The sequence below is a fragment of the Leptinotarsa decemlineata genome, unplaced genomic scaffold (assembly GCF_025532065.1).
Source record: "Leptinotarsa decemlineata unplaced genomic scaffold, Ldec_3_MD MMD2_tig00026282_RagTag_RagTag, whole genome shotgun sequence".
NCBI lineage: Eukaryota > Metazoa > Arthropoda > Insecta > Coleoptera > Chrysomelidae > Leptinotarsa > Leptinotarsa decemlineata.
Window position 1 is genome coordinate 11,683,030 of NW_027412668.1, and position 24,697 is coordinate 11,707,726.

The 24,697-nt window shown below is 34.0% G+C and overlaps 1 protein-coding gene and 4 non-coding genes across 5 annotated transcripts in view; 2 read left to right on the forward strand and 3 right to left on the reverse strand.

Annotated features, from left to right (window-relative positions):
* Positions 1–503: 503 nt before the first annotated feature.
* LOC111502387 (uncharacterized) overlaps positions 504–24,697 on the reverse strand; it is a 63,705-nt gene continuing 39,511 nt past the window's right edge. The window contains exons 4-12 of the mRNA XM_023156473.2: positions 24,384–24,540; positions 13,525–13,608; positions 12,224–12,357; positions 11,886–12,022; positions 9,495–9,649; positions 9,159–9,237; positions 8,935–9,097; positions 4,628–4,805; positions 504–2,895 (exon numbers count right to left, since the gene is read on the reverse strand). Of these exons, the coding sequence (XP_023012241.1) occupies positions 2,696–2,895; positions 4,628–4,805; positions 8,935–9,097; positions 9,159–9,237; positions 9,495–9,649; positions 11,886–12,022; positions 12,224–12,357; positions 13,525–13,608; positions 24,384–24,540 (1,287 nt within the window). The 3' untranslated portion in view covers positions 504–2,695. The remainder of the gene's footprint in view (positions 2,896–4,627; positions 4,806–8,934; positions 9,098–9,158; positions 9,238–9,494; positions 9,650–11,885; positions 12,023–12,223; positions 12,358–13,524; positions 13,609–24,383; positions 24,541–24,697) is intronic.
* On the reverse strand, positions 12,106–12,178 carry TRNAK-UUU (transfer RNA lysine (anticodon UUU)). The gene has a single exon. It is a non-coding gene; the product is annotated as a tRNA-Lys (tRNA).
* Positions 14,215–14,406, reverse strand: LOC111502389 (U2 spliceosomal RNA). Its single transcript, XR_002721722.2, has one exon. It is a non-coding gene; the product is annotated as a U2 spliceosomal RNA (small nuclear RNA).
* Positions 18,044–18,251, forward strand: LOC111502393 (small nucleolar RNA U3). Its single transcript, XR_002721725.1, has one exon. It is a non-coding gene; the product is annotated as a small nucleolar RNA U3 (small nucleolar RNA).
* On the forward strand, positions 24,296–24,367 carry TRNAD-GUC (transfer RNA aspartic acid (anticodon GUC)). The gene has a single exon. It is a non-coding gene; the product is annotated as a tRNA-Asp (tRNA).

Genomic DNA, 24,697 nt, shown 5'->3' on the forward strand with positions numbered 1-24,697 from the left:
CTCGAATTATTGGAACGTATTCAAATTGAAAGGGGTAGGTATATTTTTAGGAGAGATTATTTTTTGGGAAAGAAATATTTAGGCTTTCTACTTTTTCATCTTCATACAAAAATGCAGGAAACGCCCAAAAAGGACGGAAGAAATAGATTTCAAAATAAACTTTTCAAAAAGATATGAAGTTACTTTTAGATACAAACTGGAAGAGAAAACCCTTTCGAAACAACTACTTTTTTTCAAGTTAATTGCTTTCTTCCTCCCTTTGGAAGTTTCCCACATTTTTTGTGTGAAGATGAAGAAGAAGAAACTCAAAACATTTCTTTGTTTGTATTACTTTCGAGCAACTCATGAATTTTCTTCACTCCGGCTGAACCTAAAATTCTCAGCTTATGACTCAGCGAAAAAAGACAGCACAGTTTATTATAATCTAGATAGAAAAAGTTGAAAGTGATTTACCCAAACTAGTGCTGATAAGGGAAAATTATTATTATTTTTATATTTTTTGTTTCTTCAGGACTCACATCTAGAACCATCAAGAAATTAACTAATAATACACCAAACGTCATGAATATATTTTTTATTTAAAGAATTTTGTTATATACACGGGACTTGTCGATATTTCATGTAATCAAGAAGATTTCAAAAAATATCTAATTTTTTTGCAAACGTACCGGAGAAGATGAATGAAGATTCTACTAGAAGTACATGAAACACTAACATAAAGTAGAAATGAAAAGTAGTATAAAGTTGTAAAATTTAAAATTGTGTTTTCATCATGAAATAAATAAATCGAATTCTCCGAGTACGTGTGCTCTAAATCTAGTGGAGTACTTAATACTATAGTTATTTATTTAAATCACTATGAGCTACAGATGCATTACCTTCATTACCAGTTTCTAGACTTGAACTAGTACTGTGTGAACACCTTAATTCCATACCGTATATTTTATTTCATACTGTCTGTCCATTCCAATGAAACCACATTTAATTCATCTAGTTTCCAAGTAACTCCAAATAAAAATTTAATAAAATACGCAAAAATGATCCCAACGATCACAATCAATCCTATTGGTCAACATTTTAGGTATACTTCACACGGTAATTGAACGATTTCTGTGTTTATTCCAAAAGAAAATTGTCATTTTACGACATGTCGTCGTCTGAATCATCAGATGCAGAGACTCAGACTGTCGGAAGACAGTGTGTGTCGCCTCTGTTTGGAAAATGATGAAACAGCAGAGCACATACTTTATGCTTGCCCCGCTGGGGACCGAATCAGGGTTTCAGAGTTTGGCAAAGCCGCACTCTTACCATCTGACCTGAAAGATCACTCTACATATAAACTGATCGGCTTCTTTAGGAAGCTGGGTTTATTTCGTCGAGTGTCAAAAGGTGTGAGCCACAATAAACTCTTGTGGGTTGCGGTGAAGGATCGAATAGACCCACTCACTTTTAACCTAACCTAACCTATATTATGTACGAGTATATATCTTATAGTGCAGAATTTCGCTGAATGAAAAATAACTTATATGTATCAAGCTCGTAGTGGTTAGCACCTTTAGCCCGTGGCCAGTGATAGACCAATTTATTCCCAATTGATAATGTCAGATATGACTCATATATGACTTGGAAACATTGTTCTTTCACCAGAACAAAAATGCTGTCTCTTGAAGCGCATTTTCTTATCAGGAGATGTCATCTTCCTGATTATGCTAATTTGATTAGTGAAATGCATGTCAAGAGACACCATTTTTGTTCTGGTAAAGGCAGAGTCTTTTTCAATAAATTCATTTCACAACAGGGGATTCAAATTCTACTTATCACGTCTTTTATAACTATGTTATGAAATTTGGTGGACGTCAACTGGCTTTTTTATTTTTCTATTATTTGCTCTCTCTTGCATAGGAGACAGCCGTCGTTCCTACCATCAACGACGGTCCGCCGAAGATTTTTCAATGGCATTTACGGTGATTATATTCTCCAAAATGATATAGATGATAGTCATCGTAAGTTCTCTTTCGAAAGAAATTTCTTCAAACATATGAGTAATTGTTACGAATTAGGTGTAAGTAGCTCGAACAGGTTCATATGATGTTGAGACTTCTTCGAAAAACACTATAGATACTTGTCATCAAGGACATTTTTTGTTGTTATTGGAAGGAGCAGAAACAGAAAAACCGTGTTCATTCAGTTACTACTGGAAGTATGAGACTGCAAGACATTTCTTACAGCTACATATATGCAGGGACAGTATGAAATAAAATATTATATTGATCGGGCGCTCAGTTTATCATGATTGACATTACAATGAGAGCAAGAAAGTTCAAGTACAATGTTCATTCGTTTTGCCACGGCACCATTATTAGAGTAGGGATATCGAAATGACTCAGAAATAAATGTCACATCTGAACTCACTATTTGAGTATTCTGTCTTCCTCACATTGAGCTATTGATTGACCATAACGGTATCAGTATTAGATCTAAAAAAACTATAACCTAGTATTTAATGTCCAATTTTTGCATCAGTTGCACAGCACCAAACTAGTTTCTTTACAAAATATCATCAGATTCACTCATTTGCGAATCCTCTTGAAGTGATGGTTATTCGTCGGTGTGAATGGACTCAAAATTCAATCATTTTTGAAGGTTAGAAGGCATCACACCTTCAAGCGCTTATCACAAGTGTCTAGGAATATACTCAATTTATGCTACCCCTGTGGTTCATGTAACCGTTGAATTGGCTACTCGTCAACACTTTATCTATTGAGACCTTTCTCATCCTGGTACATGTTGCTAGAAGAGCTCCACCTAAGAGACACATAGCACCTCCTCCCAGAGCTAGAAGTGCGGAAAACCATCCTGTTTTCATGCATACGCTGTTTGCGTCCGTGGCCTGGTCTGAAACATGAAAAATATGATAAATCACATAAGACAGTTCAATTCGAATTTAATGAAAATAACGTTCATTGCTCACAATATCAGGTACGAATATTGTAACAAACATTTATAAACAGCTCATGTTCACTTAATCAAAGGGAGGAGTTGATATCACCAACAAAAATATGGTCCTGAACAGAAGTATCCAAAATGAAGTGAAGTAACTAGTGAAAAAAAAACAACCCCAGTGGAAAGCCTTTTAGGGCCTAAGTACAAGTCCCTATATTTATGAAACTGAGTCGCCCAAAGTAGCATCCAGTGGGAAGTCACAGGAAACCATCAGGCATGTACAAGGAACTTCCCCTCTAGGACCATCAACTGCCGGAAACTCCAGAGCAAGTACGCCCACCGGACTACCAACAGCAACAACACATCTGGAAGCTAAGCCGGATCTTCTGAAAAATCCAAGAAAAAAATCACTGTTCCCTCCGACCATGATACTGGGAGTAACAGAAGACATCCTGGAGCAATTCCTCGACATTCTGAAAGAGTTGACGTTGGCGGTTAGTTAGAGGAAGTTTTATAAAGGACCACCCGAGAAGGGAACCGAAGAACTGCTTCAACAAAACGGCAATTGGTTCAGAACAATAAAAGGGCAACTCACTGGGGATGATCAGGCATGTGCAAGCAACTTTCTTTCTAAGACCATCAAATCGGAGGACATCCTGGAGCAATTTTTCGTCATTCTGGAAGAGTTTATGTTGGCGGTGAGTTAGAGGAACCTTCATAAAGGGACCATCAGAGAAGAGAACCGAGGAACTGTCTCAACAAAGCGGGGATTGGTTCAGAACAATAAAAGGGAAAATCACTGGGGATCATCAGGCATGTGCAAGCAACTTTCACTCTAAGACCATCAAATGTCAGTAACTCCATAGCAAGTACGCCCTCCGGACTATCAACAGTAACAACACCTCTGTCATTGAGATGCTGACCACTTCCTGGAAGCCGAGCCGGACTTTCAAAATAATCCCGAAAAAAACACCACCGTTCCTTCCGATCATGATACTAGGAGCAACGGAAGACATCCTGGAGCAATTTCTCGACATTCTGGAAGAGTTTATGTTGGCGGTTAGTCAAAGGAAGCTTTATAAAGAGACCAACTGAGAAGAGAAGCGAAGAACTTCAATAAAACGGGGATTGGTTCGGAACAATAACAGGAAAACTCTCTGGTCTATTGAGACGACACCTGAACAACGGTAAGTTAGGACGATGACATCTCTTCTGACGAAGACTACTGCGCTTCCGTATGGTGTTTATGGCATTTACTCTCTTACTGACTACTAGATGAACGAAACTTTATGACGATCATTAGTATTTCATAATTAGGGTTGGTACTGGTAGTGGTAGTGCTCACTTCTGGATACCTATACTAGGATTGAAGTGAAATGTGTGAGTGTTGTGTAGTGTAATATAAAAATCCCTTAAGGAAGTTTAATACTACAGCATTAAAGAGATTGGTCAACTTAAATCTGGTAATGAAAACGCTACAATTTTGAAAAATTTTCATCGCAAAACATTCTCTTAAAACTGAGTTTTCATTGAAAATGAGGACGGTTATATTGATCAGCTTTTCGACGTTATTTTTTGGCATAACTTCCAAACCGCTCGGTTACCATAATAAAAAAACTTTCATGTGAAACATTATTTGATAATTTCACTCCATTTTATTTAGGTTATGTAGAGAGGACCTTACTTGTAACAGATATGTTTCTTTCTTCATCTGATTCACCTTCCTGCAGAACTCTAAGGGACTGGAACAAATTCACATTTTCCGAAAGGGCGGGAATGGTTGGAGCGATTGTTGTGTTCGGTTTGGCATCGATAGATCTTTTTCTCACAGTTTTAACGTTTCGCCAATGGCATGGTTGGCTCTACAAAAAACAAGAAACGTTATTTATTATCAGGATAAATTCTTTCGAGCAATAATTGTGTAAAAAAGGTTTGTTCAAATCCTTCAAAAAACAGTTCTAGGTTTCACACCACTCTAATCTTGATTGTTGTGAGGAAAGCTGCAGAATGACAGCCATAGTTTATTACTTAGCAACAAAATTGAAACCTAACCCTAGTAAATTGTATATTTTCAGAATACATTTTGTAAAAATGAGTTTCTACAGTTTCTGTCAATGAGTCATTTGTCCACAGGAATTTTATAAAAGGTGGAATATTTGAAAAAATTAAAGTATGCTATTTTAATAAATTGATGGATGTAGCTTACGTGGCAGGACATATAACATTTTCTGTTTTTTTACCATTTTCATTTGTAACTATAATGTTACTCCAGGGAAATTTTCAAGTTTATTATAATTATTAGAAAATATCCCTGAAGGACGAAACTGCAGTAATATTAGTTACAAATAAAAGTGGTAAAAAACATAGAAAGTTTTATATCTCATTTTTCAAAATGCTATTTTATTCTTATCTATCTTTCATTTAGGTTATTTCTTGAAATAATGAAAACCAAAAAAACTTCTTTATTGCATTTCTTCTCAATATTCTACATATCCAATGACCCCCAAATACCTATTTTATTTTATTTCATCCGAATTCTAACTTTTCATTCTGAAAATCCATCAAGAAATAATTATACTATTCTTTTGAGTACGGTCCTGCTGCAAATCTTGCTATCAGTTGAATGCAGTTATTGAAGTTATATAAAGTTTCTACTACCTACTGATAGTATAAAAATACATTTGTGTAACGTATGTTCGGAAATAATTTTATATTTACCCACCTAATTACTTGAAAGTACAATAAATTGCATAAAATATGGAAACTTTTCATCTGAAATCCTCTCTTATATATTACTTATTGTTACGATACGGAATATCAATTCATCTGACATTTACTTACATTTCCTACAATTATTTAGTGTTGAAAATTAATAGTTTTTATCTTTCTGCTTCAGAAAATGAACGGCTAGAGGATTTTGGAAAAGCAAACAGTGATTACTCATTTATTGTTGTTATTTCAGTTTCATTTCATTACTAATTCTCTATCCAATTCATCTTCTCTTTGAAACTATTTCCAGTTGTTTAAATATGTTTTATAGTATTCTTATTGATTGCTAACGTGTCCCTTTCAATTGTAATTGAATTACAGCAGGGCCGTACTCAGAAAAGTAATATAAAGGAATTAATGAGAAATTTTCACATTCGATCAAAATGAAACTGACTTGACCCAGGTATTTAGGTCATTAGGTAAAAAACCTTATCCGTCTTTGAAAATTTGAACTTACAGATGATATCTGAGTGACGAAATATCATATCAAAAATGCTTCCCGCGAAAGTAGTTTTTTTTTTTCATTATTTCAAAAAATTGACTCAAAAGTTTTTGTTAATTGAACTCGTAATAATGTTTGAATTGCTTTGAGTTTTTATCGAATAACATGATATTTCGGGAAAGACTGTACTGTACTGTACGTACCTACATACGGACCGAAATCTTTCCATTTTATTTACCATTTCACTATCAAATATTACTGCATGGTATATTTTAACAATTTATGTTGAATATAGTAAAACTTGTATAAACTGAAGTCATATCAATGGTAAACAGTGATTATCCTATTTCTGATAATGTCGGACTGCACAATTGATGTTTTTCAGTGATTTGTTGAATTCACGAATTTCATTCAACACAATAAGTAGCAAACCATGAATATGATTCCACCAATATCAATAAATTTTTTCATGAAGGTTTCATGATCATGATATTAAAATATTGACATATAGAGATTCGATGGTGGATGTATATAATCTTTATTTTCCAACTGCAACTTCCATATTTCTGTAGATCTCCGAAATACATACGGCTTCAGATACAAGATATGATGGTTCTGAGCAGTTCAATAGTTTGTAAAATATTCCATTTTTTTTTCGCTCAGTAATTGAAGTAAATTTTTGCTTTCATCTCTTTAATGGAGTTCATATAGATTATGGTATTGCTTCTGTAAATTCATTATTATTTTATCATCTGCCCTATTAACCAATTCATTATGAAACTCTCATACACCCGCCATTATCTACCAATGGGAAAGAAGAATCACTGACGTTACTGTTAGGATATTCGCCGCATATCAAGACTTTTTATTTACCAAAATACTTCTCTAAACCAATTGATCAAGAAGTATTAATTCGAATCAGTTTCGAGGATGTTGCGTCGTTTTAAGAAAAAACAATTGTGGCCGTCACGGGATGCCTGATGTCAGATGTGAAACATCAATAATAATATTTTGTGGCCCCTGTGATGATTGCTGGATACTGAAATATTTATAAAAAAAATGCAATTGAAATATACATGAAAAAATGTTAATCAAGAATTTTGGAAATTTTCCCAGGCAGAGATGATATAACAAGAGTAGCATGAATAAAAGTGAATGAGGGCGAACTAATTCGTCCACTACAAAGATTAATTCCCATGGAACTTTCCACAGATGAAAGCATTACGGTATCTAAACCAAAAAAGGAAATAGTATCAAAATCCGGGAAACGTGAAGAAGATCAGACTACTGAAAGAAATACAGAAGAAGAAGAAAAGAAATCAGGAGGAAAAGAGAAAATGTTCAGAATAACGAAAAGTGGAAGAAGAGTGAAGAGTCCAAACTGTTTCAAATTTTAATTTTTTTTATTTTGCAAATTATTTTGCAAAAGGTGTGAGAATGTTGGAAATGAAATGTTCGTTCTCTATTCAGACTTTCATCGAAACGGTTGTCATGTGAATAAGTTGTTATAATAATAATAATAATAATAAATGGGCTTTATTCATTGACATTCATTGTTTATAAAGAAGAAGTAGATACAAAAATCAATGAAAAGGCGAAGTTCAGCCGAGGCTGTTTTACAACTTAACCTAGACAGAGACTTTTTTGAATCGTGGTAATTAATTTTGAATTGTCAAGTTATTATCAGAAAAGTTAATAAATAGTATATTTTGTTTTCGTATGACACCCAAGTTTTCCCATTTCTCACAATTACAATATATTCTAAAGATCTTAAATTATAAATATCAATAATAAATATTTCAATATAAATTCCACCATCATTAGAAAATTAATCAATTAATTAATTTTTTGATGTTCCTGTTAATAACAAATAAGGAAAACAATCGTGCGCTACTCGCTATCAGGTGATTTTGAAATACAATTTTGTGTCTTTATACGCAAGTGTTTCACTGCATTATTTTGCAAAAGAATGAAATCAAAATTAATTCATATTTAATTTAAAAATATTATATGCTGTGAAAATTGTGTAAATTTAAATCTACCAAAAGGGTCATTCAATGACCGGCCGGTGGGAGAAATCGTATCTGCATAAAGTTTGGGTCGGTGTATGACAAAGAAAGAAGATATTAGGAAAAAAGAAAAAGAACCTTTTGTTTGCAATTTTACGTTTACGGCTCGAATAATCTAACAGACTGATAACAGATTTCTACATATCTACTGCACATCTTGAGGAAGGGGCTTGTCACCGGCCATGACTCAATCCGGCAGCTGTACGCGGGCTTAATGCACAGATAAATGCACACTTAAATTATAAAATTATCAATTATCTAAAAAAAATATTTATTTAGTAAAAACATGTTATGTATACTGTAGTGAACACAACTGTATACCCTATAAGTATCCGAGCTCAGTGTGGCGAGAGCGTAACGCAGAACCAGTGGCTAGATAATCGCACAGTCGCTTGCGCATGGTGACCCGTCGCCACGCCAGCAATTGGCTTTTCGGGCGGCTATAAATGTTTCACATCGAAAATATCTAAACTAAAATATAAATAGTAGGCACTAAAATAGTAGGCAATGAAATAGAAGACACGAAATTCTTGGACATATTATTGCATTAAATCATACACACGCAGCTAAATGGCTTTATAATAACGGACAACGTGTTTTACTCATTGAAGAAACTTTCTGAGAATTTTAACATTAATGAAAACCGCCACTGTACTCTACCCGAATTAAATATACATTTTTCTTTGGCATATTGTGAAAGAAAACACCTACCGGACACCTTCCGTGGCACATTCTCACATCGCATTCGATGTATAGTGCCGGAGATCCTGTGAAACGGAACGTCTTCATATAAGCGAAGACCTGAGTTTCGTACACCCCAGAGTCTGACCAAGAACCCCGAAATCTCGAGATTAATTTGTCATCGACCGGACATCTGAAAATCGAAACAGAATTCGTATACGACTCCAATCTACTTTTACGTTTCAACGCCTTACCCGTACTCGTCAATCAGTTGAATTTTCTTCGTGGCTCCATTGTGGGCGTAGCAATCGTTGACCACAATGTCGAATCCATCTGTAAGATAATCGTGAAATAACATCTTCAAAAACTTTCAATAAGTTCAACAAAAACTAACTCGAGAAGAAACAGAATATTTAACAAAAAAGTTGCCTGTTTTTCAACTAGCTTATGGCTAGTCGTCTTTTCTTGAAAGACAGATTGTTGTGTTGTGTGAGAACGACAATGTAATTTCTGCATAGATCGAGACAAGAGTATTATCTAGCTCAAGCTGGTGACCAGGCCGGAGCAAACAGATGCTGAAATTCACTTACCATATTTGCTTCTCATATAAATTATTAATGTGAGTGGATCTCCTACTCTCACGGGGCCTGTCACTCTGTTTCCTGTAGTGCCGTATCCATATCTGATTTCCATGTAACATTCCGGAGGGGTTAAAGTGAACACCACTGGATTTCCAGTTGCTACTCTGAAATATTTAATAGTTTCAGTCTCTCAAAAATTAATAATTCCAAAAGTAAAAGTGGCAAATGACTTGGTGACTGAGATTGACAGTGATATAACAATATTCATGGTCTCGTGAAGTTTATTTTACAAAAACGCTATCCAAATAAAAGAGAATTTTCATCAAATTCAATGATCGAAAGCGTTTCTGAAGTTTTCAATTTTTTCCGCAGCAAAATGGGAAATACAAGTGAAACGATTCATTCAAGTGTATTGGTATCTTCTAGTCCACTTTATTCAATAATAGGTACAAATGCATTTACTTATCACTTTGAAATGAATTTGATGTATTTACAATGAAACGGTCCTTGCAACAAAAACAAGTCCATTTTTTTGGTTCATTTCAGGTTGAATAATTACAATGATCTGCTTATACACACCCATCCATACCTATACTTATACACTACTTTTTTGGGACTTTTTAATCCTCCACACCTCCAGAATATAGCCAGATGAATACAAACAATCAATAAATAATTGAACTTTACACTGAAACGTCTAAAAATAATAGTGATTTATAGCGGGGGCTCTTCATTTCATATATTTGGTGACGTCACGCCTCGTTTCGTTAAACCGATTCTTCAAGGCAATTTTCTGAATCATCGGATTTACTCAGAAAATGACCCTATTCCTGCGGGGGTTATTCTGCCAATTTTGTAGATCAATCGTTATTTGCACTGAATGATTTGTAGACATGAAAATATCAGATTTGTTCCTATGTAAGTAAATTGTTGTGGTAGATTATAAGTTAGATTAGGTTGGGCCCAAAGTGAGTGGGTCTATTCGACCCTCCACCGCAACTCGCAAGGATTTATTGTGGCTCACACCTATTTACACTCGACAAATAAACCCAGCTTCTTAACGAAGCCGATTAGTTTATATGGTGAGTGGTCTTTCAGGTCAGATGACGGCTCTGCCAAACTCTGAAAACCTGTCTGTCTTCCGACAGTCCGAGTCTCTGCATCTGATGATTCAGACGACAGTGATCTGTGAGATGGCTACTATAGTTCAACAACTGTTTGGTTTCAAGCTTCGAAGGGTGAATAAACGCCTTGGAGTGAGCCAATCCAGAAGTCCATAAATCTTCTTGCCATCCAGGTGTTCAATCTTTGTTTGGCAAAGCCTAGCGATGCCAATGAAAGGTTCTGGTCCATTGAAACTGCTTGCAGCAACCTCCGTTGTAAGGAGTCAGCAGCCTCATTGCCTTCCAGGCCAGTATGGTCAGGAATCCAGATCAGAGACAATCTGTTAAGTCTTCCTATCGATTTTGGCAATTTGCCACCAATTTAGACGTTGTTCGGTAGGAGCCAAGAGCTTCCAACGCCGCTTGACTGTCCGAGAATATTTTTATTGACTTGTGTATGTGGTTGGATTCTTTCAATCTCTCCGCACACAATTCAGTAGCGTAAATTTCCGCTTAAAGTACAGTCGCATAGGTTCCTGGGCAGGTTGATATCTCTGTCCTGGGTCTGCGACTGAAAATACCTGCACCAGAACCTGAAGGTGTTTTTGATCCATCTCTGAACCAACAACTATCTGTTTCCTCCAGTCCTCTCTACTCGGAAACAGTATTTTATAAGGCAGTGCGTAGTTGACAGTTGGAGTCGTAAAGTCAGAGGTCATTTCCAGAATGTTTCCAGTGTCAACCAACAGTCTGTTGCACTCTGCATTAAATTGATTTGTGCAATTGGCAATGTGCACAAGTCTATATGCAATCCATCCGGCTATAGTGGTCGATTATACCTTTTAGCCACTTTTGTAGCTTTTTGACAGAATCACCAAAGGCTACAATTTGCATCGGGTGCCTTTTGCAGATAAACGTGAAACAACAGCGTAAGAAATAGCGAATAAATTGATGGAAGGACCCGTTACTTCGTGGTAGGATGTCATCATGAAAAATGAGAAATAAAACTTCCTATGTTCCGTTAATTACAAGTGGTATAAAAACATAGGAAGTTTCATTTCTCATTTTTCAAAATATCGAATAATCATTTTTAAAATTGGATTTGTATTTGAATACAGAGGAAATGAATACAAAGACGATATGGAATGTATTTCAACATTGAAATAAATTGTCTGAAGGAAATCTTGCTTCAAGTGAAAATTAATAGGAAGAGTAAATCTGTATTCAAAAAAGACATCAAACCAAAAACTTAAAGTATGATTCAGTCACTGCAATACATAACGTATTGACTACTTACTCAACGTCTAGAAATGGAAAGGTAACAGTTTTCCAAAAGTCGTATCCATATTCGCAAGTCACTTTGAAATGTTCGTCATATTCCTCTTCAATCAGTGGATTGTATTGAACAGTAACTGTGTTCCACATAAAGTTTTTCTGAAAAAAAGATGGTCATTATATTCCCATTATATTTCTTGTAACCAGTGCAATACAGACGACTATTACTCGAAAAAAAATACCGCCCGAGCAGGGACTTGAACCCTGGACCCTTGGATTAAAAGTCCAATGCTCTACCGACTGAGCTACCCGGGCTGATACCAAACAATATTGATATAATAGACCGGTTAGAAAACTTACTGTTGGCGTTTTTCTATTTTCTTCACTGTGTGTATTCTTTCCCAGTGTTCCACATCTGTTTAACTGAATGAAAAATTCGTAATAGTCTCTTCCTGTTCCATTTATATACATACAATCCGGGTCGTAGGCGTAACCTATAAATTATAAATAAATCAAATATCTAATATTTCGAAATTACCTAGGTAGTAGATATTCATCATTACAAAATGAGCAAAGAGCAAAGATTGCTTAATATGACCACTTCACTTCCATCAACTAAGAAGGAATAGAGGGCAAAAAATGTAAAGGTTTTGTAATTATCGTTACAACTTTCCGCTTTCACCAAAAAATATTTTTTGAGAAAAATGAAAATTCACCTTATTTTTTTAACAAACCTCGTATACCTCGGTAAATGTCCTGAGTACATATTTACTGAATATTCATTAAAAATTCAAAGAATATACCTTTTTATTTTTTAATGAATCAGTTCATTATCCCCTTAGTCGATGTAACCTAACCTAACCTAACCTAACCCATTGAACCACGAAACTGACTCAGTATTTTTGAAAAATTTGGTCGATTCTTGAGAATCGTGATAAACCTGTTGAATACACATTATTCTGAATTGTTTCATATAAACAGTTTACAGAATGGTAACGTGTTCGGTATAAAAACAGAGGCCGTATTGAATGGTGTGTTTCCCGTGCCATGAAAAATGTTGGGTCGGTTGTTGTTGAATCCTACTTTTACAATAAAAGTCTTGAACTATACTACCTTGTGGTCAGTATAGTTCATCTCCTGATGACGCCTATTTCTTGGTGGAAACAGGCGTCATCAGGAGATGAGTAATATAATCAGGAGCAGAGTAATATAATGAGGACAGAATACTACTTTCAGTAATTTAGTTTCAACATAAATTCGATTATGCTCTATTTTTTTGCAATCTCCTGAATAATTTTTCCTGTATTTTTTTTCTTAAATTCATCTTTCAACTTTTTCGATAAGTTGATTTGAAAAAGTCAAATCAGTATTGATAAAAATTGGTTTTAGATTTAGATGATTGTTCTGCATTTTCATTTCCTTTACTGATCTTCATAGTATCTACAATATCTAAGGTTTTTCGCGTTATTAGAGACAGTAGGTACCTATAATCATTGTTTCGTTTAGTTTAGATCATGAGTTGGATTTTCTGGTGACAAGTACAACAATTGAAAATTTTGCTGTTTCTTTATATCGTACTTGGAGCTCGTTCACAAAATCTTTTTAGAAGGGCGACTGAGGTACTTTTAGCCTTTGTAACTTAATTATGGATGATTACCCACCTGCAGAGTAGACTAAACCGCTAAATGTTCCATTGAATCCTACTCTTATTTTCATGTAATCATCTTGACATTCCGCTTCAATATCTGAAAGAAATACGTATTTTAATAGTTGTGAATACAATGTTTATTCTCATGATATTAAAACGGGAAACAGTGGAAAGTGGATCGACCTAAACAATGATTGATGACATGCGATTCGCGATTGTTCACTCAACTAATAGGTAAAATATTGTGGTTGTTGATTTGTAGGTAGTTGCAATTCATTTTCAAACTTTATACTTTCTTTTCCTAGGTAGGTCTTGCACTTGAAACAGTGATACTACTATTCCATTTTCAATGATTAAAACTACTATTGACCGGCTTTTTGATCTAAGAGTGTCATTATCATACTCGCAGTGAAATGTCAAGAAATTCCACAAATCGACGGCGCCTCAAACCCGAAAAATAGTGACACTGAAGTTAATATATGGTAAGATCAGCTACATAGGGTAAAAAATGAAAACGAAACAAAGGCAAATTCCTTGTGTTTCTGCTTATACAATGAAAAATCATTAAATGTAAAGATGTGCTTATACAACACTTGTTTACTTAAACTTCATAATGCAAGTTCTTTGTTACGTATTCCAGCGAAATTGCAGTAATATTAGGAACAAAACCACGTTAATCTATCGAGTTTTTTGTTTAGATTTATAAAAATGGGCCGATCCCGGCGGTACTGCAATGCCGGGCCAACCCGCGACGGATGTGGAGCAAGCCCCTAAACCCTCCATCAAACTCCAAAAATAAGTTTAATATACTGGCCCCGCATGCGGGGCGTATCAGATATTAAGCTGATAAGAACAGATACTACACTTTGATCTTAGCCAAGGGCCGAGAAGCGATAAAGAAGATAGCTATTCCCCCTGTCTTTGTGGACTAAGACTGTGTATGAATACGCAACGCGTTGCGTTCAACAAAACACGCCATCTACTCATAACTTTTGTAGTTAACAGAGGTAGGTACATGTAATAGGCGCACACATTTCAACAAATGGTAACAACGGAAATGATGATGGCACGAAATATTGATAATTTCGAAAAAAAAAATTGTCTGAAACTTGATTTATAAATACTACTTGAACCGTAAAACGATTGCATTGAAAATTTACGTTAATTCTACACACATGTAGGTTAAAATCAGGTTATCATAATAGTGAAATGTATTGTGTCTGTAACCTATGCGAGGCATATAACATCGTAAGCGCAGAGCTCTCGCCCTAGCAGTTCACTACAGTTTCCGTTATAACATTTTTGCAAAAATTTTTACCGCACTTTCCAATGAATCTTTGTAATGTGGCAATTTCACGACTTACTTTCAGTTTGCTTAGTGTCCGAATATGGCCAACAGTTTAATAATATTGAAAATAATTGGTATGTTTGGGTTTTATAAATGAGCCGATCCCGAAAGAACTACATTGTCGGGACAACCCACGACGGAGGTGGAGCAAGCCCCCATAACCCCAGTAGAGAGCCAAAGACCATACTGAGCTACAACCCTCCATAAATTACTTGGATCTTATCCAAGGGCCGGTAAGTGATAAGGGATAACGAAATAAAAAACTCCGCAGTTCCTATCGACTTAAACTGTGGAAAAACATGTAAGGCGTTGTGGTTAACAACACGCCATCTACCGCTAAAATATATAATTCCCGAGATCTGCACTCGTGTAAAGAGCGATCCAAATGTGAATAATCTATACAAAAAAGTTTTAAAAAGATCAAAATATTTCTAGTAGTCAAAAATATTCTTCGGGAGTTTTTTCCTAGGGGAAAATATTTCGGATAGATATACATTACTGGTTTGCGGGGAAGAATGAATGCTTAATTTATCCCAAATACCCAGGGTCGGCGCCACCGTAAGGGCGAACAGTACTTATTTGATTGTAATAAAAATATTCCATTTTTTTAAGTGATCTTACACTCTAGCTAGAATAAAGGAGTGTGGTGATTTATTTTCAGAAGGAGCTAGTTTATTGAATATCTAAGTAATATAAATGAAACTTCAACTGCAACTATAAGTACTGAAAGTGTTGGGGACAGTGACGTACCTACCAGCGAATTTGTAATAAAAATTAATATTTACATCGAGTGTGACTAATATGCTCAACATAAAATTATGTTATGTTCTGTTTTTTGCTGCATGCTGTTATATCAAATCCAACAGAACTTGCTGAACGTTGGGCGCTGGTGTTGATGACTGGGTAGTATTTTACGTTTAAGTCCGGTAGGTGACATGTATCGTATTTTATTTCATTCTGTCTTTATAATATTTTATGAACAAAATTAAATTACACATTTTATTTGGCAGTTTGAAATAATAGCTCCTGTATAAAACATCATAATTATGAGTCTATTCTCTAGTTTTCTAATATTGTTCATTTACTAAAGTTGGTAGAAATATATATCTTACATTTTGAAAACACTGTCCCTCAATAACACTATTCATGATAATAATTAGCTCCAACTGAGGAAAGTACTCTAGTAGTGAAAATTGAAAAATGAAAATTAAGAACTTTTGTTAGGCAAAATATACAACAAATGATAATTAGAAGTCTATTCCATAGTTTTCCAATACTTTTTATTTATTAAATTTGGTATAAAATATTATTTTGGATGTGAAAGTGCCTAAACTAATTTTAGTTGAGCTGAATAGTATAAAAAACATAGTTTGGAGTCTATTTATAATTATTGATATTCTTCATTTACTTATTTAGAATTTTATTTTTTTTATTTAGGATCTGTAGAGTAACTCAAAAAAAACAATTAGTTCACAGTGACTCGATAAAGACAGAAAAATGTTTTTTTTTAATCAACAATAAACTCATATGGTAAATGTGAAAAGAAATGTCCAATAAATAATAAACATATTTTTAGCAGAAAATTATTTCATCTGAAAATTGAACTACTTTAATTTCTTCTTCCTTAGAGTATTTTGAGACTAAACATAAACCAAATTTAATTTCAATTAAAGCGTCAGATAATCGACAAAATTGAGGATTTAATATTAGTTGGTACGATAAAAGCGACTGGTTTACCGGCTCCATTGAACGAGAAAAACTTTTTTGTGTTTTATTTTCCGTACAAACCGAATACCAAACGAGGTCTAAAATGGAACACTCCGATTTGAAAAATTTACCTCGTTCTACAGAAAGACATTTTAAATCTAAGGAGCATATATTTTCGTCTTGTAAATTAAAATTGTTTAGCAAACAAAATATAGCAACAGCTTTAGATACAGCTCAAAAAGAGGCCATAATTTCTTTAATTAATCAGGTTAGGGAAAATCGGTCGAATTACGGATTTTGCTGTAAATAGGTGTGGTACCCCAAAAAATGTATGTGCCTCCGACGGGATTTTCTGTGTGTATATAGTCTTTATGACTTTAGCCTCCCCTGTTCTCCAATGCACGAGCCGTCACTGGTGGAATTGCAATCAGAATTGAAAGAGCTTGCCTCATGGCGGAGAAAAACATTGGCTTCATTTAAAAGGTCAATTACTTCAATATCCTTCAATTTGCCATCAGTTGAACTTTTTTTCCTCCATAAGTTAAGCCACAGGTCCAGTTCTGCTACTGATACGCAGATTTCGCAGAATCTGGTCTCCTATGAAATCCACGTTTCGACAATCGACCGTAGTATAACTTATGTGTATCACAATATCACAGTTTAATTTACCAACTCGCAAACTGTTTTCTTATTTGTTTAGTACAAGTACTCAGTACTTGTACTACACTGAACTCAACGCGGTCGTCGGTCATGCTTGTATATAAGTGGAAAAAGATAGATAGAAAGAGAAATTGTTTCTAGTGTGTGTGTAAGTGTTCGAGAGACACCACTGGCAAAGTGACGCTACAGAACCCTCTGGCGTGCTTGAGTGCACTGATTATAGTGAGAGCTCTTCAGGTTTACTTCAACTATTTCAAGTCAGATGGCTCTGTGATTCATTTTCTATTATGTCTTTCTGTCAATTGTGATTTTATTTCAATTATCTTTTTATTTTTGAGCTTACAGGGGGAGCAGCAGCCCCCTCTGCCCTTCGCTGGAAACGCCCTTGTTCAAGTCTCTTCTAATTTATGCAAAAAATCTGTTTGCTGCATGCTGCTTTTCTGAAAACAAAGAAAGTTAAGACAAAGTTTTTATGATTTTTTTTTCAAAAAAAGACAACCAATTGAGATTGAAATCACCACTTACAGAACATCCCGTATAATATTGTATTTATCAATGTAAGTCAAAGTTTGTAAACAAAAACCAAACGATATTTCAAAACACACATTTACATTTTTTCCGCTTTTTCAATTCATGAAGTCAATTCTATGACTATTCGCGCTGCTTCTCAATGACGTTTTATTTTACTGTGCAATGGCGCTGAAGCATTGTCTATGAAAGTTGAAACAGCTTTTTGTTGAGAGATGGCAGCACTTCCACTATACTAAGATTACTTCGCAAGAAACCTTCAAATACATTTGAAAATCCGTTCAACGGTAAGATCATACTTCACAGGATCATTTCTGTAGTAGATCTTCGCATACTCTCTACTCAAATGTAGAGTTGTCGCAACCATGATGACGAGTTGAAACCTCGTGTTCTGAGCGTGAGGCAGACAATATGCATTTACGTGTATATTTGTCAACGATGATCGTTCACTCACTGGATATATCCAATGAGGATGGATACGAGGTATTCTGAGTGGTTTATTTAAAAAATCTATTCATAATAAAGTCATTACACGCTGAATAAACTTCGTCGTACGTCTATAATATGTGTAATGTGTATAATTATGCTCATATGTTTAATTATATATTGATTTGTTATAAATTCCTTTCCGATATCTTATAGAATCCCAAACCCTGAAATACGGAATGGCAGAAGTTTCCACAAAATTTGGCTCTTGAGAATTCTAATTGATATGTCGAAATTTCTATTTTAGGTTCAAATTTCGAGTCGAAAATTTAAATTTTCAATTACGGACCGCAGCTAATACGAGTACGATTTGTATAGGGTGTTTTTTGTAACTGTTAAGCTGTGTGAGTTTTCGAATTTTTGAGTTGTCATAACTTTGTTAATAATGAATATTTTTTCATGAAATTTTGGCCACACCTGTTTAGAGGCACTCTGAATCCAGTGGCGTAGTGATTTTTTCAAAAAAAAGTCGCTAATAAAAAATCCCGATTTTCGACTAAGAAAAAATATCGTAGTATGCCCTGAAACTTTAATAAACATTTCAAATTTTGTCCCAAGGTAGACCTTTTAGTATTTGACATTTCAAAAAAAAATTATTAAAATCGGTTTACAGCTTCAAATTTTAGGGGGGTGTTTCCATTAAAAATGGGTCACACTGTATATTGATCTATTATAATTTCCTTTCCGATATCTTATAGAATCCCAAACCCTGAAATACGGAATCGCAGAAGTTTCCACATAATTTGGCTCTTGAGAATTCGAATTGATATGTCGAAATTTCTAACCTAGAAATCTTGGGTTCAAATTTCGAGTCGAAAATTTAAATTGAATCTTCAATTACGGATATGATTTTATAAGCGGATGATTTGAAAGAATATACCTTCTAAAAATGAGAAATAAAACTTCATATTTTTTTTTATATCACTTGTATGTCCTATAACCTATAAGGGACATACAAGTGGTATAAAGACAGGAAGTTTTATTTCTCATTTTTTATGATGATCTCCTACCACGTAATAGCAACAGCTACGTCCCTTAATTTATTAAAAAAAAAATACTTTCTATTACACTTCTCAAATATGCACTATGCTTTCCATGTTTCCGATACTATGAGATACTGACATTTACATTGCATGTAAAATGTGTTGGATGTCTCATCGAAAACAATTCACCACCCTCAAAGTTTTTGTAAATATATTTTGTAGCCAAAAACAGTATTTTGAAAATGTATTTTCATTTTTCTATATGATGTTGTTTCGTTTTGCATTTTTATGGATAGGTTCTCAAAAAATAGAAATAACCCCACTCATGTTTTTTTTTAATTCAAATAGCACGTAACTACTAATTTTTTAATAAATTGATGGATGTAGCTGTTACTACGTGGTAGGAAATCATAAAGAAGAAAAGAGAATTGAAACTTTTATTTTGTAACTAACGTTACTGCAGTTTCGTCCTTTTAAGGACATTTTCCAACTTATACATTAAACTAAACATTTTCAAACTTACACATTAAACTATAGGTACTTTAATGTATAAGTTTGTATAGGGCGAAACTGCAGTAGTAACGTTAGTTACAAATAAAAGTGGTAAAAAACATAGAATGTTTCAATTCTCTTTTCTTCATTACCTACTAATTTTTTGTTATTCATCAAAACTATTCATAAAATCACATCCCATGAGATGCGGACTTGATGGCCATCCTATTTTTCATTCGTTTTTAGGTCATAATTCAAATTTTCTGATTTCTTTAAATAATGTATTTTAAAATAAGTAATTTCACAATAGAAGAGAATCTCTGATGAAAGGGTATGATGTAGCACGTTATTCAATAAGAAAAGTGATTTGGTTTTGCACATAATCACAATTCTAGAATAAAGTCTATTTTTTGGCAACATTATGTAAAAAAAACAAAGTAAATGTTTTGAAACATTTACGATACATTTTCTTCATTTGAACATTCGTAATTCTTGAGGAACAGTTATAACAGTGTTGATCCAACTTATAGGAAAAACCCAAGCATACTAGCACAAAAATTAGGCAAAATTGCATACCTACTTCTTCGAGCATTTAGGGTATGGACAGACCGACTGGTGTTCATTTAGAATTTCCTAAATTTATAAATTTTTGTTGAACTAAGCAAATGTTTTTCAGTATTTATTCTCAAGCAAGCTTCTCATACCTTTTAGGTAAGTATATTTTATCAAGTAAGAAGAGTAAGGCAGGAAAATATATTTGTCAGCCAAAAGTATAGTTATGAAAGTTCTCAGGTAAAATCGAAAAATTCAAAGTTTTATCAGCGCAGCTGTTTTGTCTCAACTTTGCATGTAAAACACACTGGCGCCATCACCCGTTGATTTCTCTCTCAATTTTAGAGAGAGAATGTTCCTATGAAGTATTGGGTTTTCCTCGAGAGATGGCGTTAAATAAGCTTACCTACTTATAGTTCAGAGTTATGTTATCTATTGACATGGTAACTCAATTCAAATTGTCTTCAGTAGGGTCTTAACTGATCCAAACTGTAGCGAGTGATGTGATCAGGATATGATCTCTTGATTATATTTCGCTTACCGTTAGTTGATCGCAACCTTCTCTCGGTAAATATCTGACGCTACCACTGAAGACCATCATTAAATTAATCATACTTAGTTCACAATACATACTATAGTTAGTAGCTGGTTACTTACAATATGTTTATTTAAGGAATAGGTTATCAATGATATTAGCAGACATGAACTTCTGTCTGTATGGTAGTTGACATTGTGAAATAGGAGTCAAAAAATGTTTTTCCTAGATGAAAGTTACATCATTTTTTTAGCACAAGATGACAATTTCAAGTTTCAGCATTAGTATTTGAAGGTAATTGTTAAGGACGGTCTTTAAAAATCGAATACGTGCATATTATTAATTTATTCAAAACATATGTATTCATTTAAACAAAAAAATAAATGTCGGTTAAGACATTGTGGTGTTTCAGATTGTGTCGGTAATCGTATACATTTCTTATTGAGAAAAAGTTTGTTTTCTAGAATTTGTTTGTGTAGGCGTTGTTTACTATTAAACGGAAATAATATGTACCATCCCCAGCAACCAACTGTTGAAAATTTTGCAATCCTTTTTTTCAACAATTCTTTAAAACGAACAAAGAATAATTTTCTATTTAGTTCCCATATTTCAGTCATGTCACATTATTTGTTTGAGCATTTTACGTTCATAGTATTAGTGAGATGATCATCCAATTTATTGTATAATTACCTTCATATACATATACATTTCATAACTTGATTTATAAACTGCTCGCTGGTATAATAATTATTTTCTTCCAAATCAAGAAGTTTTCATAATTTCTAACAAGTGTTAATTCACGATGTTTTTATATCCGTAAATTTTTTATTACTATGCAATTGTCATCATTTTCGTCTTTAAGCAATATATGGTGATCATTTATATTACTTCTGTTACACTTGATTCCACTTTCACTGGTAAGTTATTAAAATTGGGTGAAAATCTATCTCTTCTTTTATGATATGAGAACATTTGTGTTAAAATAATTTTACTTTAACATAATTTTTCCTACAATTTCACACCCAGACAACTGATCTTTTATGTCTTCGGAAAAATAGGTAACTGCCGTCTCTCTGCAATACAACGTTCATACGGTAGTAATTACAATATAGAGGGCAATACTTGCTTCAACGTGTATGTTAATAATAGAAAAATACCTATAACGTTTTTAATAATCGCAAATGGTGAAATGGCTATTGAAATTGTACAATGTTGTATTTGAATTGATCAGTTTTAATTGATTGAATAAAACAGATAACTCGACTCATAAGGCTGAAATTCATTTGAAAATGTAGTTAGAATCATTTGAACTATTAGTAAGAACATTTGTGATTTGTGACCATTGATGAATTTACTTCAACAACATTTTTCCTCCAATTTCACATACATGGGATCGAGAACACTGACATTGACACTGATCTTTTATGGCTCCGGAAAAATTGATAACTGCCGTCTCTCTGCACAACTTTCGTACGGTTAGTAATCACTAGATTCCAATATATAGGGCGAAACATGTATGTTGAATAATAGCAGAAAAAATACCTATACCGTTTAACGGAAAAACAGAAACAGACTTCTAAGGATGAAATTCATTTGAACTATTGGTAGGTATTCTTTGATATACTTACTTAGGGCACAGTGGTAATTGGTATATACCTTTCAATTTTTCAGTGGCAGAAGATGATTTTTGGAATTATTTGCTAGGAATTAACTTGAGAGGAGATAATTTGTCATTTATCAAAAAAATACAAAATCTATAAGGAAGATAACTGCAGCCTCCACATATGATTGATTACAATCGAATACCGTTCATATTGGGTCGGTAAATTTATCCTGAGAGACTCCTACTTCCCCGTGTAATATTATTTGAGTTAGTATTATCTATAGCTAACCTCACGAAGTCAAGTAACATGTAACATCAGTTACTTGAAAATATGGTCATAAAGGGAACTATTTGACACCAAAATGAGATTATTTTTTCATGTGTTCTTTGAGTGATATTTAATTATTCCTGAGGACTTCAGGGTATAGTATATTTCACTCTAAATGGTATTGGCTTATCAACTGCAATAAACTAGGTACCTAGGTACTTGATTTAGTCCCATTGTGTAGTGTCGTGTAAAATTGGGTCTCCCTCCCTTTATTTAATTCGGGTCTAATTGGTTTTATTATAATCGTTTAGCCCAATTCTCGGCCAATACCATGTACCCTGAAACCTACTATATTGTATTGTATGATACATTTGTTAAAAGTGATTTTATTTTGCTCGTGGGTTTGCTCCACTTGCTGACGCTCGTTTTGCAATAATCCCCACTCACAAAATAAAATGCCACTTTCAACACTTGTAGGTAAAACGTGAATAACTATTTTTCCACAAAAACGGCTTTATTAAGAAAATTCGACGATTTAGGTATAGGTACATGTATATCATCTTGAAGCATTTTTCACCATCTTTCAATTTACCGAGTAATATACTGGGGGTTTCTTTTGAAAAAATGAACTTTTGACTACTTCTTACCCAATGAAAATAATAGTAATTTCAGCACGCCCTGTATGATATGGACTAGATGGTGTTATTTGAATATATCAACTTTTCATGAATTGAGAGTACTAATGTACCTACTTAATTTCAATTAAGGCTATGTTTTGGATCATAGTTAGCACAATTTATTTTTTATCTCGAAAATAGATGGAGATAGGGTATAGGAGATTATTAACTAACAAAAAAGTATTAAAATACTAGAGCCATTCCAAAAATGTATTAATATACGGGGTGTTAAATTTAAAAAAATAAAGTTGCTAGGACTTTTTGATGGAAGTGGCAACGCCGCAATGCTGAAAATATTTTAACAGGTAAGGAAATGTGAGAGGTGAAATTTTCAGAAACATCATGCTTTGCGTTTTCCAGAAACGTCTAACCTACCATCGACCGTGAGTCACGTTGTATATAAGTAGTTTATTTCATGTCTACAGTATACTGTACATGGATACCGTCATGGGAAACTGAGAGTAGAGTATTTATTTACTTATGTATTTATCTATTAGGTAACTTTCTTTGAATGCCTAATGCCATTTATTTATACCTATATACGTATATAGGTAGGTTTAGGTAACTATGTATACGTTTACCTATTACGAAGGTATGCAGTTTCGACTCAAGTTTCTCCTTCAGTTTCAATAGAAGTCCCGATTCCGCAGTCGACTCATCAGCATTGTTGTATTTATTCAAATTTTTGCATGCTTACTGGAATATTAAATAATGCTGTGTTTTCTCCATTTCTTGATTGGAAATATTATGTACCTACTCATTTACGTTTGAAGCATACACATAAAAATACCTATTTTTATAGATTTATTGATGTTCGTATAATTTTTTCCAATGAATATTTTCAATATTGTTTTATTTATTCTCAAATCACTATCAATATTCAATTATCATCGGTTAAGTTATTTCTCGAGGTATATATTTAAAAATTTCAGGTAGACAGATAAATCCTCGGTAGTATAGTGGTCAGTATCCCCGCCTGTCACGCGGGAGACCGGGGTTCGATTCCCCGCCGTGGAGATTTTTTTTTACTTACGTTGAACTCTCGTGTTGTTGAATCGGAATCTTCGATATTCCCTATCCCACGTGTCCAATGGATGTTGCCAGTCTATATCATCTTCGGCAGTCTGAGGATTTATGGATCGTAGAGAAGGCACAGGAACATAATCTGACGTATCTCCGATGAAAACCACCTGAACAAAAAAATAATAGTAAATTGCCTGCTTGACTGAACCATGATATTTATTGTTCATATTGTCAGAATTTCAAATAATCGCAGCAAAGTACTTATTTGGGTGAAGCACGTTTTTATTTTGGAAAGTATCTATAGGGAAACATTCAAAACCGTAG